Here is a 15,393-nt window from a genome sequence, read left to right as displayed (position 1 = left end):
AATCACAGAGGTCAGACGTTTATTGTAGTTGGCCACCAGGTTTGCACACATCTCAGGAGGGATTTTGTCCCACTCCTCTTTGCAGATCTTCTCCAAGTCATTAAGGTTTGGAGGCTGACGTTTGGCAACTCGAACCTTCAGCTCCCTCCACAGATATTCTATGGGATTAAGGTCTGGAGACTGGCTAGGCCATTCCAGGACCTTAATGTGCTTCTTTTTGAGCCACTCCTTTGTTGCCTTGGCTGTGTGTTTTGGGTCATTGTCATGCTGGAATACCCATCCTCGACCCATTTTCAATGCCCTGGCTGAGGGAAGGAGGTTCTCACCCAAGATTTGATGGTACATGGCCCCGTCCATCGTCCCTTTGATGCGGTGAAGTTGTCATGTTCCCATAGCAGAAAAACACCCCCAAAGCATAATGTTTCCACCTCCATGTTTGACGGTGGGGATGGTGTTCTTGGGGTCATAGGCAGCATTCCTCCTCCAAACACAGCGAGTTGAGTTGATGCCAAAGACCTCGATTTTGGTCTCATCTGACCACAACACTTTCACCCAGTTCTCCTCTGAATCATTCAGATGTGCATTGGCAAACATCAGACGTGTGCTTTCTTGAGCAGGGGGACCTTGCGGGCGCTGCAGGATTTCAGTCCTTCACGGCGTAGTGTGTAACCAATTGTTTTCTTGGTGACTATGGTCCCAGCTGCCTTGAGATCATTGACAATATCCTCCCGTGTAGTTCTGGGCTGATTCCTCACCGTTCTCATGATCATTGCAACTCCACAAGGTGAGATCTTGTATGGAGCCCCAGGCCGAGGGAGATTGACAGTTATTTTGTGTTTCTTCCATTTGCGAATAATCGCACCAACTGTTGTCACCTTCTCACCAAGCTGCTTGGCGATGGTCTTGTAGCCCATTCCAGCCTTGTGTAGGTCTACAATCTTGTCCCTGACATCCTTGGGGAGCTATTTGGTCTTGTCCATGGTGGTGAGTTTGGAATCTGATTGATTGAGTGCTTTTGTGGACAGGTGTCTTTTATACAGGTAACAAACTGAGATTACGAGCACTCCCTTTAAGAGTGTGCTCCTAATCTCAGCTCGTTACCTGTATAAAAGACAACTGGGAGCCAGAAATCTTTCTGATTGATAGGGGGTCAAATACTTATTTCCCTCATTAAAATGCAAATCAATTTATAACATTTCTGACATGCGTTTTTCTGGATTTTTTTATTGATATTCTGTCTCTCACTGTTCAAATAAACCTACCATTAAAATTATAGACTGATCATTTCTTTGTCAGTGGGCAAACGTACAAAATCAGCAGGGGATCAAATACTTTTTTCCCCTCACTGTATATATGGTGTGTAGAGACAGTATGGACTGTATACAGTGGGGGGAAAAAGTATTTAGTCAGCCACCAATTGTGCAAGTTCTCCCACTTAAAAAGATGAGAGAGGCCTGTAATTTTCATCATAGGTACACGTCAACTATGACAGACAAATTGAGAAAAAAAAATCCAGAAATTCACATTGTAGGATTGTTTATGAATTTATTTGCAAATTATTGTGGAAAATACATATTTGGTCACCTACAAACAAGCAAGATTTCTGGCTCTCACAGACCTGTAACTTCTTCTTTAAGAGGCTCCTCTGTCCTCCACTCGTTACCTGTATTAATGGCACCTGTTTGAACTTGTTATCAGTATAAAAGACACCTGTCCACAACCTCAAACAGTCACACTCCAAACTCCACTATGGCCAAGACCAAAGAGCTGTCAAAGGACACCAGAAACAAAATTGTAGACCTGCACCAGGCTGGGAAGACTGAATCTGCAATAGGAAAGCAGCTTGGTTTGAAGAAATCAACTGTGGGAGCAATTATTAGGAAATGGAAGACATACAAGACCACTGATAATCTCCCTCGATCTGGGGCTCCACGCAAGATCTCACCCCGTGGGGTCAAAATGATCACAAGAACGGTGAGCAAAAATCCCAGAACCACACGGGGGGACCTAGTGAATGACCTGCAGAGAGCTGGGACCAAAGTAACAAAGCCTACCATCAGTAACACACTACGCCGCCAGGGACTCAAATCCTGCAGTGCCAGACGTGTCCCCCTGCTTAAGCCAGTACATGTCCAGGCCCATCTGAAGTTTGGTAGAGTGCATTTGGATGATCCAGAAGAGGATTGGGAGAATGTCATATGGTCAGATGAAACCAAAATATAACTTTTTGGTAAAAACTCAACTCGTCGTGTTTAAAGGACAAAGAATGCTGAGTTGCATCCAAAGAACACCATACCTACTGTGAAGCATGGGGGTGGAAACATCATGCTTTGGGGCTGTTTTTCTGCAAAGGGACCAGGACGACTGATCCGTGTAAAGGAAAGAATGAATGGGGCCATGTATCGTGAGATTTTGAGTGAAAACCTCCTTCCATCAGCAAGGGCATTGAAGATGAAACGTGGCTGGGTCTTTCAGCATGACATTGATCCCAAACACACCGCCCGGGCAACGAAGGAGTGGCTTCGTAAGAAGCATTTCAAGGTCCTGGAGTGGCCTAGCCAGTCTCCAGATCTCAACCCCATAGAAAATCTTTGGAGGGAGTTGAAAGTCTGTGTTGCCCAGCGACATCCCCAAAACATCACTGCTCTAGAGGAGATCTGCATGGAGGAATGGGCCAAAATACCAGCAACAGTGTGTGAAAACCTTGTGAAGACTTACAGAAAACGTTTGACCTGTGTCATTGCCAACAAAGGGTATATAACAAAGTATTGAGAAACTTTTGTTATTGACCAAATACTTATTTTCCACCATAATTTGCAAATAAATTCATTAAAAATCCTACAATGTGATTTTCTCATTTTGTCTGTCATAGTTAACGTGTACCTATGATGAAAATTACAGGCCTCTCTCATCTTTTTAAGTGGGAGAACTTGCACAGTTGGTGGCTGACTAAATACTTTTTTCCCCCACTGTATGAATAGAAAAGGTGTGTACAGCAGTAGTTATAAAGTATGCGCCTTGACTAGAATACATTTTAAACATATCAAGTGTGTAAAACAGTATGTAAACATTATCAAAGTGACCAGTGTTCGGTGACTCTTGGGCAGCAGCCTCTAAATAGCAGGGTAGAGTACCGGGTGGTAGCCAGCTAGTAACATTGCTAAGGTTCAGGGCAGAGTACCAGGTGGTAGCCAGCTAGTAACAGTGACTAAGGTTCAGGGCAGGGTTCTGGGTGGAGGCCAGTTAATGGTGACTGTTTAACAGTCTGATGGCTTGGAGATAGAAGCTGTTTATCAGTCTCTCAGTCCCAGCTTTGAAGCACCTGTACTGTCTTCGCCTTCTAGATGGTAGCAGGGTGAACAGGCCGTGGCTCGGGTGGCTGAGACAATTCTATATGACAATTCAATATGTATTGTGATTCGATACTGCAATTTTATTGCGATTTGATGTTCCAAACATATTGCTCACTATATGTCTGCTGGATAGAGACAAGAGATAGCATGAGAACATTTGTTTTGATTAGTCATGGAAATAAAAGTGCTGAAAACATGTTGGCTCACTATTTAAAAAGATGGAGAACAAGCTATAGGATGAAAAATACCGGAGTTCTGTCGCAGGTACAGCCGACTAGTGCTTGCTAACGCTACCTAGTATCAAATCCATACTTGGAGTCAAAGTATCGATATAATATCGTCCAAAATAATATCTGTAATATCCCCTATCACTAAATTCTACTGTAGGTGCGCCATGCAGATGAATCTTCAGAGGTGGCCATATGAATAACATTTATTTTTCTAAGCTAAATTCAGTAAAACTTCGCTTTCGCAGCCGCTCCGTTCATTACTACTGCAACTCGCTGTTGGCTGGGCTCCCTGCCTGTGCCATTAAACCCCTACAACTCATCCAGAATGCCGCAGCCCGTCTGGTGTTCAACCTTCCCAAGTTCTCTCACGTCACCCCCCTCCTCCGCACACTCCACTGGCTTCCAATTGAAGCTCGCATCCGCTACAAGACCATGGTGCTTGCCTTTGGAGCAGTGAGGGGAACGGCACCCCTGTACCTTCAGGCTCTGATCAGTCCCTACACCCAAACGAGGACATTGCGTTCATCCACCTCTGGCCTGCTGGCTCCCCTTCCTCTGCGGAAGCACAGCTCCCCCTCAGCCCAGTCAAAACTGTTCGCTGCTCTGGCACCCCAATGGTGGAACAAGCTCCCTCACGACGCCAGGACAGCGGAGTCACTCACCACCTTCCGGAGACATTTGAAACCCCACCTCTTTAAGGAATACCTGGGATAGGCTAAAGTATTCCTTCTAACCCCCCCCCCCCCCCCCCCCCCCAAATTGTAAAGTGGTTATCCCACTGGCTATAGGGTGAACGCACCAATTTGTGAGTCGCTCTGGCTAAGAGCGTCTGCTAAATGACGTTAATGTGCCCTTGAGCAAGGCACTTAACCCTAATTGCTCCTGTAAGTCGCTCTGGTTAAGAGCGTCTGCTAAATGACTAAAATGTAAATGTAAAAAATTACTGTTTTACTTGCAAGAATATGTTTCGGTGGATCATGACCAAAACCAAATGACCTTGGACACTTTCTACAATAGCCTACGGACTGTGTTGCCAGCAACCATAACTGTGAATAAAAACAGTCATAGAACTTAACCGTACATCAGAGGTTTGTTGAGGCTTTCTGCAACCACATTATATCCCTCTTAAATGTTTACTGTAGTTTACCCACCCGATAGTTCTGGCAAACAAAGTGAAATCACAGTAAAACAGGGAGTGAACAAGTCCAAGCCACAGTGAACCTCGGTCATGCAAAGTACATGTGTGGAGAGGCCTTTGAGCAGTCGTGGGAAAACTGTCCTGTTGCTACTGGGTCAAATGATTTGGACTGAAAAAATACATCCATTCCCAAATATAACTCCATTCCTGAAATATATCATTCTCTATATTATCAGACTGTCACCTGGCCAATCCAATACATTTTACCTTGCTCCACACACATTGTAACATCTACATGATATTGATTATGATTCAGAATTATGTGAAATAAATATTAAAAAATGTCTAACTGACCTATTCTTCAAGCCCTTACACAGTATGTTCAAAGCTGCAGATAACATACAAGGCTATACAGCAGCTAAAAAAAGATGGAAGTGATTGGTTGATTGACCCAGGTGCTGTGCCTTTCCCCAGGTTCCAGGATTACAAGGCCTTGGAGACCCTGGTGGGTCTGCTGACGGACCAGCCTGAGGAGGTGCTGGTGAACGTGGTGGGCGCCCTGGGCGAGGGGGCCCAGAAACCTGCCAACAGGGCCACCATCAGGAAGTGTGGAGGCATCCAGCCCCTGGTCAACCTGCTGACGGGTACCAACCAGGCCCTGCTGGTCAATGTTACCAAGGCTGTGGGAGCCTGCGCCACCGAGCCTGAGAATATGGCGTAAGTCATAGAGATATATTTAATTATGTGGTGTAAATCACCCACCCAGTTCAGATTATCAACAGTGGTGACGCTTTGTTTGAAGTCTCACTTACGACACATTTATTGCTATGTCTAAAGCTCTTCAAAATGGTTCATAACCTCTATCATTAGCGGTCGTTCATCATCGTAATTGGTCCTAATAATGTTGATAACAGACGGTGTCCTGGTGATAATGTCAGGCTATGATCTTAATCTTTCATCTTTACAAGGTAGGTTTAATGTTCGTCTTTAACAGAGTGACAGTTTTAAAAGCCTTGTTTATTGTACCTGCTGCGATAAATATGGTTGTGGTGGCGCGTCCCACAGTTTTACTGTACGTCTGTGGTCATTCATGTTGCTGAACTGGTCAAAGTAGCATACCTTCAACCGTCCAAGCCCTCATGGCTGGAAAAACATCAAGAGTGAATAGCTACAGTCCAGTCCTGCTAACTACAGTATGTGCTGCTCATTTGGTTTCAACGCTCCTAAACACTGCATACAGTACAGTATAGTCCCATTTGAATCTCATTGCTTTTACAAGGCTGTTACAGACTCCAAGACCCTTACTTAATTAACACTGGACACAAATAAACAACTTTATGTCTGTGTATGTTTTGTTAGGCTAGCCATTAATGCCATTGTAAGAATAAGTAATATGTTGTAGATAAGCAGAAGCACAGTGGTGCAATAAAAGTTGCAGAACCATTGTTTTGAAGAAATAAGGCCATTTCAGCAATCAGGCTAGCTAGCCTAACTTCTCAATTCATCCCACACAGCCCAGGCAGAATGTTACATCCGAAGCCATTCATTCAGGGCCATGTTTTCTCATGGAATGTATATTTAAGCCTTGTCATTTTTTTAGCATTTACACTTAGTTGTGGACAGAAAGTCGTTATTTCCACAAGTGCTTTTTGTATGTCTTGTGGCAGGGTGAATTATTTTGAGGACCTGTGTGTACAGTAGTTTGCCGAGCAATTAACATAGCTCACATTTGATTGTTTCCTGCTCCAGACCACGTATGGTCAGAGCTGGTTCTCAGATTAAGGACCTGGCCAGGCCTGCTGTTGATACTCACTGACTGACTGGACTACAGGGTGATGTCTGTCTGTGCTGCTCCAAACTCTACATGGTGCTCCAAATTCATTGCAAAATCCATGTCAGTTATTGGCTTTGTTTAGCTTTGTTTTCCTGGTCCAGGCCACATGGCCAGGAAAAAGTCCTGGCCATAGATGTAACTTTTCAAAACTAGCTAATCGATGATCTACGCCTACCTATTTGTTTTAAAATCCCTTCTAGCTTTTTTAAAATAAGCGTATTTTTATTCTAAGCTATTGCACTGTGTGGTTAATGATATCATAGACAAAATATGGGAAAATATCACATTACAATCCCTCCTAGTACTTTCTGTAATTTACAAGAAAGAACACACGTTTTGCAAATGCCTTTAGGCTTTGTGGTCTCCTTGTTTCCATCCCTCATCCAACTGTCAGTTGTCTTCTTCATGCTAACGTGTTTCATACCTGCTCTTGTGAGGACAGCACTTTTCTGGCGCTCGATAGGAGGTTTAGTTTGTTGTTGGGCTGGATTTAGGAGGCCCCTCTGACTGGAATCTTACGTTATGATCCCCCAGACTGATTTATGTGCAAACGGAAGACAGATGGCGCAGGGAACTTCTCTTGATGAGTGCTCGCTCGTTGCTAGTCACGGAGATACCGTGATTAGGGAGTGTTTAAGTAATTATGACAGCATTCAATGTCGGCCTTGTTGGTGGAAGCACACATGGGAAAAATGTTACATGTTATTTATACCAGACAACAGGGCACATTGTGGCGTAATTCTTTGGGTTCCCAGACCCTGACTACAGCCTTGACTACAGTCATGTACGCAGCATGAAATATGGCTTATGCTTAAGTAAACTTCAACTCAGATGTCATGAAATATAGAGAGACCTGTCTACTGGCTCTGTTTGATTTGGAAAGAGGTACCCCAGACTACCCACCCACCATACAGTATAATGTTGTTTTGGTTCTATATATAAATATCTATATAGACCTCACTCACTTTACCTTGATTTAAGTTAACCTATGGCCTACCGTCACATAGGCGCTCAGTGATTTCTCATGGAGATTCACTTTACCAGACCAGACAGAGAGTGGTTTTTAGAGCTGTGGTGGAAACAGAATGAAACTGGTGAAGGTTGGTTTGTGATTGAAAACCCATGCAGAACCCTTTGATCCTGCCCTGTGATGGTATTCAGGGTCTGGACAAACTGATACTACTGTATGGCCCAGCCCAGCCAGAACTCTGAGAAAGACAAGCACTCAATTGCTCCTCTTAACTGTGAAAGTATATACGCTGAACAAAAATATAAACGCATCATACAACAATTTCAAAGATTTTACTGAGTTACAGTTCATATAAGGAAATCAGTCGATTGAAGGCCCTAATCTATGTATTTCACATGACTGGGAATACAGATATACATCTGTTGGTCACAGATACCTTAAAGAAAAGTAGGGGCGTGGATCAGAAAACCAGTCAGTATCTGGGGTGACCACCATTTGCCTCATGCAGTGCGACACATCTCCTTCGCAAAGAGTTGACCAGGCTGTTGATTGTGGCCTGGAATGTTGTCCCACTCCTCTTCAATGGCCGTGCGAAGTTGCTGGATATTGTAGGGAACTGGAACACGCTGTCGTACAAGTCAATCCAGAGCATCCCAAACATGCTCAATGGGTGACATATCTGGTGAGTACGCAGACCAATTCAAGAACTGGGACATTATCAGCTTCCAGGAATTGTGTACAGGTCCTTGCGACGTGGGGCCGTGCATTATCATGCTGAAAAATGAGGTGATGGCGGTGGATGAATGGCATGACAATGGGCCTCAGGATCTCATCACAGTATCTCTACCTGCCCATACCATAACCCCACCGCCACCATGGGGCACTCTGTTCACAACATTGACATCAGCAAACCGCTCTCCCACACAACGCCATACACACTGTCTACCATCTGCCCGGTACAGTTGAAACCGGGATTCATTCGTGAAGAGCACACTTCTCCAGCGTGCCAGTGGCCATTTGAAGGTAAGCATTTGCCCACTGAAGTCGGTTACGACACCAAACTGCAGTCAGGTCAAGACCCTAGTGAGGAAAGCACGCAGATGGGCTTCCCTGAGAAGCTTTCTGACAGTTTGTGCAGAAATTATTTGGTTGTGCAAACCCACAGTTTCATCAGCTGTCCGGGTGGCTGGTCTCAGACGTAGTGCCAAATTCTTATGGTAGAGAAATGAACATCAAATTCTCTCACAACAGCTCTGGTGGACATTCCTGCAGTCAGCATGCCAATTGCATGCTCCCTTGAGACATCTGTGGCATTGTGTTGTGTGACCAAACAGCACATTTTAGAGTGGCCTTTTATTGTCCCCAGCACAAGGTGCACCTGTGTAATGATCATGCTGTTTAATCAGCTTCTTGATATGCTACACCTGTTAGGTGGATGGATTATCTTGGCAAAGGAGAAATGCTCACTAACAGGGATGTAAATGTTTTTATTCATAACATTTGAGAGAAATCATATTTTGGTGGGAATGGAAAATATCTGGGATCTTTTATTTCAGCTCATGAAACATGGGACCAACACTTTACATGTTGCGTTTATATTTTTTTTCAGTGTATATCACACTGACTGTGCCCACTGTAATATCACCCTCTATTCTCTTTCTCTCTATCTCTCTCTCAATCCTTCTCTCTCTCCCTCTCTCTCTCTTCTCTCTTCTCCTACAGGATCATTGACCGTCTGGATGGAGTGCGTCTGCTCTGGTCCTTGTTGAAAAACCCAAATCCAGATGTCCAGGCCAGTGCTGCATGGGCCATTTGTCCATGCATTGAAAATGCAAAGGTAGGGTACATTCAACATTCAAAAGACAATTGCACATCTGAGCTATCTTTGTTGCAGGTGCATGGTAACAGTTGAATAACATAAAAAAAAAAAAAAGAAACCCGCTCTTGCTAGTATCTCACTACGTATCGGCCTCAAGGCCTTCGTCAGAGCTTTTGTGAGTTTAAAAAAAATGTGCACCCTTATGTAGACATTGCTCCACCCACATCCGTTCTATGCATCGAATGGGGTTGGAGTCGAGGGAAAATAAGTAAGTGTTACCAAATATAACAATGTGCATTTCATAAATATTCGAATAAAGTATGTACATAATATAACAATGTGCATTTCATAAATATTCGAATAAAGTATGTACATAAAATGTATTAAACATGTCTGTAAAACCACAATGAGGACATCGACCCACCAAGCAAGTTTTCATTAATTATTGGGTACAGCGCAAGAAAAACGTCAGAGTAATCTGAAATGGTGGCATTAGTTCATGTTCACATTTACAACATACCATACACTACCAGTCAAAAGTTTGGACACACCTACTCATTCAAGGGTTTTTCTTTATTTTTACTTTTTTTTACATTGTAGAATAATAGTGAAGACATCAAAACTATGAAATAACACATATGGAATCATGTAGTAACCAAAAAAGTGTTAAACAAATCAAAATATATTTGAGATTTTTCAAATAGCCACCCTTTGCCTTGATGACAGCTTTGCACACTCTTGGCTTCATGAGGTTGTCACCTGGAAATCATTTCAGTTAACAGGTGTGCCTTCTTAAAAGTTAATTTGTGGAATTTATTTCCTTCTTAATCCTTTTGAGCCAATCAGTTGTGTTGTGACAAGGTAGGGGGGTATACAGAAGAAAGCCCTATTTGGTAAAAGACCAAGTCCATATTATGGCAAGAACAGCTCAAATAAGCAAAGAGAAATGACAGTCCATCATTACTTTAAGACATGAAGGTCAGTCAAGCGCTATGATGAAACTGGCTCTCATGAGGACCGCCACAGGAATGGAAGACCCAGAGTTACCTCTGCTGCAGAGGATAAGTTCATTATAATTACCAGCCTCAGAAATTGCAGCCCAAATAAATGCTTCACAGAGTTCAAGTAACAGACACATCTCAACATCAACTGTTCAGAGGTGACTGTGTGAATCAGGCCTTCATAGTCGAATTTCTGCAAAGAAACCACTACTAAAGGACACCAATAAGAAGAACAGGACACCAATAAGAAGAACAGACCTGCTTGGGCCAAGAAACACGAGCAATGGACATTAGACCGGTGGAAATTTGTGGTTCAAACCGCTGTGTCTTTGTGAGACGCGGTGTGGATGAACGGATGATCTCCGCATGTGTATTTCCCACCGTAAAGCATGGAGGAGGAGGCAGTGTTATGGTGTGGGGGTGCTTTGCTGGTGACACTATCTGTGATTTATTTAGAATTCAAGGCACACTTAACCAGCATGGCTACCACAGCATTCTGCAGCGATACGCCATCCCATCTGGTTTGGGCTTAGTGGGACTATCATTTGTTTTTCAACAGGACAATGACCCAACACACCTCCAGGCTGTGTAAGGGATATTTTACCAAGAAGGAGAGGGATGGAGTGCTGCATCAGATGACCTGGCCTCCACAATCCCCCAACCTCAACCCAGTTGAGATGGTTTGGGATGAGTCGGACGGCAGAGATAAGGAAAAGCAGCCAACAAGTGCTCAGCATATGTGGGAACTCCTTCAAGACTGTTGGAAAAGCATTCCAGGTAAAGCTGGTTGAGAGAATGGCAAGAGTGTGCAAAGCTGTCATCAAGGCAAAGGGTGGCTATTTGAAGAATCTCAAATCTCAAATACATTTTGATTTGTTTAACACTTTTCTGGTTACTACATGATTCCATATGTGTTATTTCATAGTTTTGATGTCTTCACTATTATTCTACAATGTAGAAAATAGTAAAAAATAAAGAAAAACCCTTGAATGAGTAGGTTTGTCCAAACTTTTGACTGGTACTGTACATAGGCATTTCATCATTTAAGACCTTTAGGAAATAATGTCTGGATACAACCAACAAAAATGTCACTTGCAGTAGCACTACATTTGTTTTAATTATTGTATTATTCTCTAATGGCAATTCTGCTTAACAACATGGAAAACATATTACACTGTTATAACACTGTAAATAAAATTAAGTCTCAACTTTGCCACAAAGGTTCTCATGTTGTTCTATTACAGGTGTATATTTGTATGTTTATCATTGTTGTAATATGTTCATCGTGTTTATCATTGTTGTAATATGTTCATCATATTTATCATTGTTGGAATATGTTCATCATGTTTATCATTGTTGTAATATGTTCATCATGTTTATAATTGTTGTAATATGTTCATTGTGTTTATCATTGTTGTAATATGTTCATCATGTTTATCATTGTTGTAATATGTTCATCGTGTTTATCATTGTTGTAATATGTTCATCGTGTTTATCATTGTTGTAATATGTTCATCATGTTTATCATTGTTAGAATATGTTCATCATGTTTATCACTGTTGTAATATGTTCATCATGTTTATAATTGTTGTAATATGTTCATCGTGTTTATCATTGTTGTAATATGTTCATCATGTTTATAATTGTTGTAATATGTTCATCGTGTTTATCATTGTTGTAATATGTTCATTGTGTTTATCATTGTTGTAATATGTTCATCATGTTTGTAATTGTTGTAATATGTTCATCGTGTTTATCATTGTTGTGATATGTTCATCATGTTTATCATTGTTGTGATATGTTCATCATGTTTATCATTGTTGTAGTATGTTCATCATGTTTATCATTGTAATATGTTCATCATGTTTATCTTGGTTGTAATATGTTCATCATGTTTATCATTGTAATATGTTCATCATGTTTATCATTGTAATATGTTCATCATGTTTATCTTGGTTGTATCACTATTCAGAAGCCTGTTTATATCATCCAGAAGGTCAGCCTCCTCAAGCCTCTCTCTCTTTAAAGACAATCTGGTGTTGGGAGGTTGCAGCAGGGGTGACGCTGTGTCACTAGAGGCTTACATTAACCCTCCTCTAATACAAAGCAGAACACGCTGCTCTCTGTTGGTGAACTGGGAAACAGGCAGCAGGCAGGCAGGCAGAGACTTGGAGGAGTAATATCCTGTGGCATAAGTTCTGACTCCTCTGTTGAAAATCCTCAACATGCTGTGAGTTACAGTCACACAACCAGCAGCAGCTTCTTACACAACGAGCAGGGTGCCATACAGACAGGCTGTGTCTCCTGTGACCCCATTCTGCACATACAGCCTAGGCTGCTGTACATACTTCCACTGTACAGTCCTCATGGCATAGGGCCTACTGTATAGCATGCATATGCTGTCTGCATTCCAAATTGCACCCTATTCCCTATAAAGTGCACTACTTTTGACCAAAGGGCCCATAGGGCTCTGGTCAAAAGTAGTGCACTATGTAGGGAATAGGGTGCCATATGGGACACACACAGTCTGTTGCATTCATATATAACTGCTGCAGTATAGCTGTGTCAATCCCCCCCTTATATTTATGTCAGTGGGTTTGATTCCCAGGGCCGTTGTATAATTTTTCCAAAATACAAATGTAACATTGTTCTATTAGATTATCGCCATGATTAACGTAAACAGCTTGTCAGTTGGACAATCTGTTTAAGTTTAAACAGATATATTGGGCCCAGCTCAGGCAGGTGTCTCAGTCAGGGTGAGGGGAGCTTTTCACTCGCTGGAAGGAATTTTTCCAGCCCAGAATTGTGGCAAAAATGATCTATGGCAACCATATGGAAGAGGAGGGCCGAACAGCTGCAGCTTGAACACTAACAAAGTTTGACAATGTTTGTCTGAACTTTACGGTGCCAATTTTTGTAGTGAATACATGAACATGCTCTTTGGTTGATTTCTGACACAGGGCAATGACAAGAGCTAAACAGTGCGTTGGTTTTGCCCATCGAGCGAGCGAGGGGAACCCGATACTGCTCGGTGCAGTAGTAGTTATATAGATAAAAGCCCCATGTGGTTTTAGTTAGCAGCGCCACAGTGGTTTATCAGAGGATCATGGTGTAAATGCAGCTGCTGGATGCTCCAGTCCCTTACCTCTACTCCTACTCAGGCATCTACAGACACATATAAGAACAGTATGCCCCACTTGTACCGGCCTGCCTGGCCAGCTCCCTCTGTGAGTAAAGCCCCAGTCATACTAACAAAGGAAATAGAAGGTCTAATAGAACGGATAGATAGCAATAAATACTGTAACATAGAGGCTCAGAATAAATTAGAGAAAAAACTAAAATAAATGGAGGAACTTATTCAAGAAAGATCAAGTGTAATATATTATAAAAAATAAAGCAAACTGGATGGAATATGGGGAATAATGCACCAAATTATTTTTTTATCTTCAACATAGAAATGCTACCAAAAATAATTTACTGAAACTGGTTAAAAATGACGTAGTCACCCATGATTCACCAAACTATATTTTGAAGGAAAAAGCAAAGTACTTTAAGCATATATTTTCGTTTCAGTCGCCTCCATCTCCTCTAACTGAAGCTAATTGTATGGATTTTTTTTGTCATGTTCAAGAATGTCCTTTTCCCCTTTATTCAGATTACAACCTCTCACTTTCAGTTATTTGAAAAGGAAATCATCTCCCAAATATCACTATTTCTAAAACAAGCCATAGAAAGTTGGTTGCAATTTCAATTTCATCCTCCAGAAACGACAGAACAAATAATGCAAAAAATATTGTGGTTAAACTCAAATATACTAATTGAAAAAAACCATTAAAAAAAATATTTATTTTACAAAAGGTATAATCTTCGTAAATTATATCATAGGTAGAACTGGTGGAGTTATGTCGCACATGCAGCTAACAAAACAACCAAATAATTGCAGCATTACCTCAAAAATGGAAGAGGAAAGTGGAAGGGGGAAAAGGTAAGGAACTTGTCTGTCGGCACTGCATTAAAGACCCTAATTGGTTAAAGAAAATTGTGATAAATAAAAAAGTATACCAGTTTAATTTAAGGACCAAAGGATTGACAGCTGTCCCATATAGATTGCAAAACTTATCATTTTTTAATTTAAATTATTATACAAAATTCTTGCAACCAATAGAATTATATTTATATAGGGGATACAATCTTCCCAGCTCTGCAGATTTTGCTGCGAAGAGACAGAATCATTAGATCATTTGTTTTGGTACTGTCCATTTGTAGCTTGTTTTTGGTCACAGGTCCAGGAATGGCTGAAGGATTACAATATTTACCTGGCGCTAACCCTGCAGATAGCACTACTGGGTGATCTGAAAAGCCATAGTCAATCGATCAATAATATAATAGTACTTTTAGCAAAAATGTTTATTTTCAATTTACAATCTGTAGAAACAATGAGAATAGAAGGGTTCAGAACTTTTGTGAAACATCACAGTACAGTTGAGAAATATATGGCAAGTAGAAATCCAATATGGATGGTGTTAAGATATAGATAGGAGGGGTTGAATGGAGCTGAAGGTTGGGACTAATAACAACTAATAACAACAAAATAACTAATGTAAAACATACTGTGTCCATAATAAGTACAGTGAGGTAAAAAAGTGTTTGATCCCCTGCTGATTTTGTACGTTTGCCCACTGACAAAAAAATTATCAATCTATAATTTTAATGGTAGGTTTATTTGAACAGTGAGAGACAGAATAACAACAAAAAAATCCAGAAAAACGCATGTCAAAAATGTTATAAATTGATTAGCATTTTAATGAGGTAAATAAGTATTTAACCCCTCGGCAAAACATGACTTAGTACTTGGTGGCAAAACCCTTGTTGGCAATCACAGAGGTCAGACGTTTCTTGTAGTTGGCCACCAGGTTTGCACACATCTCAGGAGGGATTTTGTCCCACTCCTCTTTGCAGATCTTCTCCAAGTCATTAAGGTTTGGAGGCTGACATTTGGCAACTCGAACCTTTAGCTCCCTCCACAGATTTTCTATGGGATTAAGGTC

General features: G+C 41.5%; 1 protein-coding gene across 1 annotated transcript in view; it reads left to right on the top strand.

The window, feature by feature from the left end:
- Positions 1-15,393, top strand: part of odad2 (outer dynein arm docking complex subunit 2) — a gene marked incomplete at both ends in the record, with an annotated part of 91,988 nt that overhangs the window by 51,829 nt on the left and 24,766 nt on the right. Inside the window, 2 exons of the mRNA XM_084152270.1 lie at positions 5,196-5,438; positions 9,248-9,362. Coding sequence (XP_084008396.1) covers positions 5,196-5,438; positions 9,248-9,362 — 358 coding nt within the window. The remainder of the gene's footprint in view (positions 1-5,195; positions 5,439-9,247; positions 9,363-15,393) is intronic.

Source organism: Coregonus lavaretus, assembly GCF_964263955.1.
Source record: "Coregonus lavaretus genome assembly, chromosome: 34".
Lineage (NCBI taxonomy): Eukaryota > Metazoa > Chordata > Actinopteri > Salmoniformes > Salmonidae > Coregonus > Coregonus lavaretus.
Note: the sequence above shows the minus strand (reverse complement) of the source record. Positions and strands in the feature narration are given on the sequence as shown.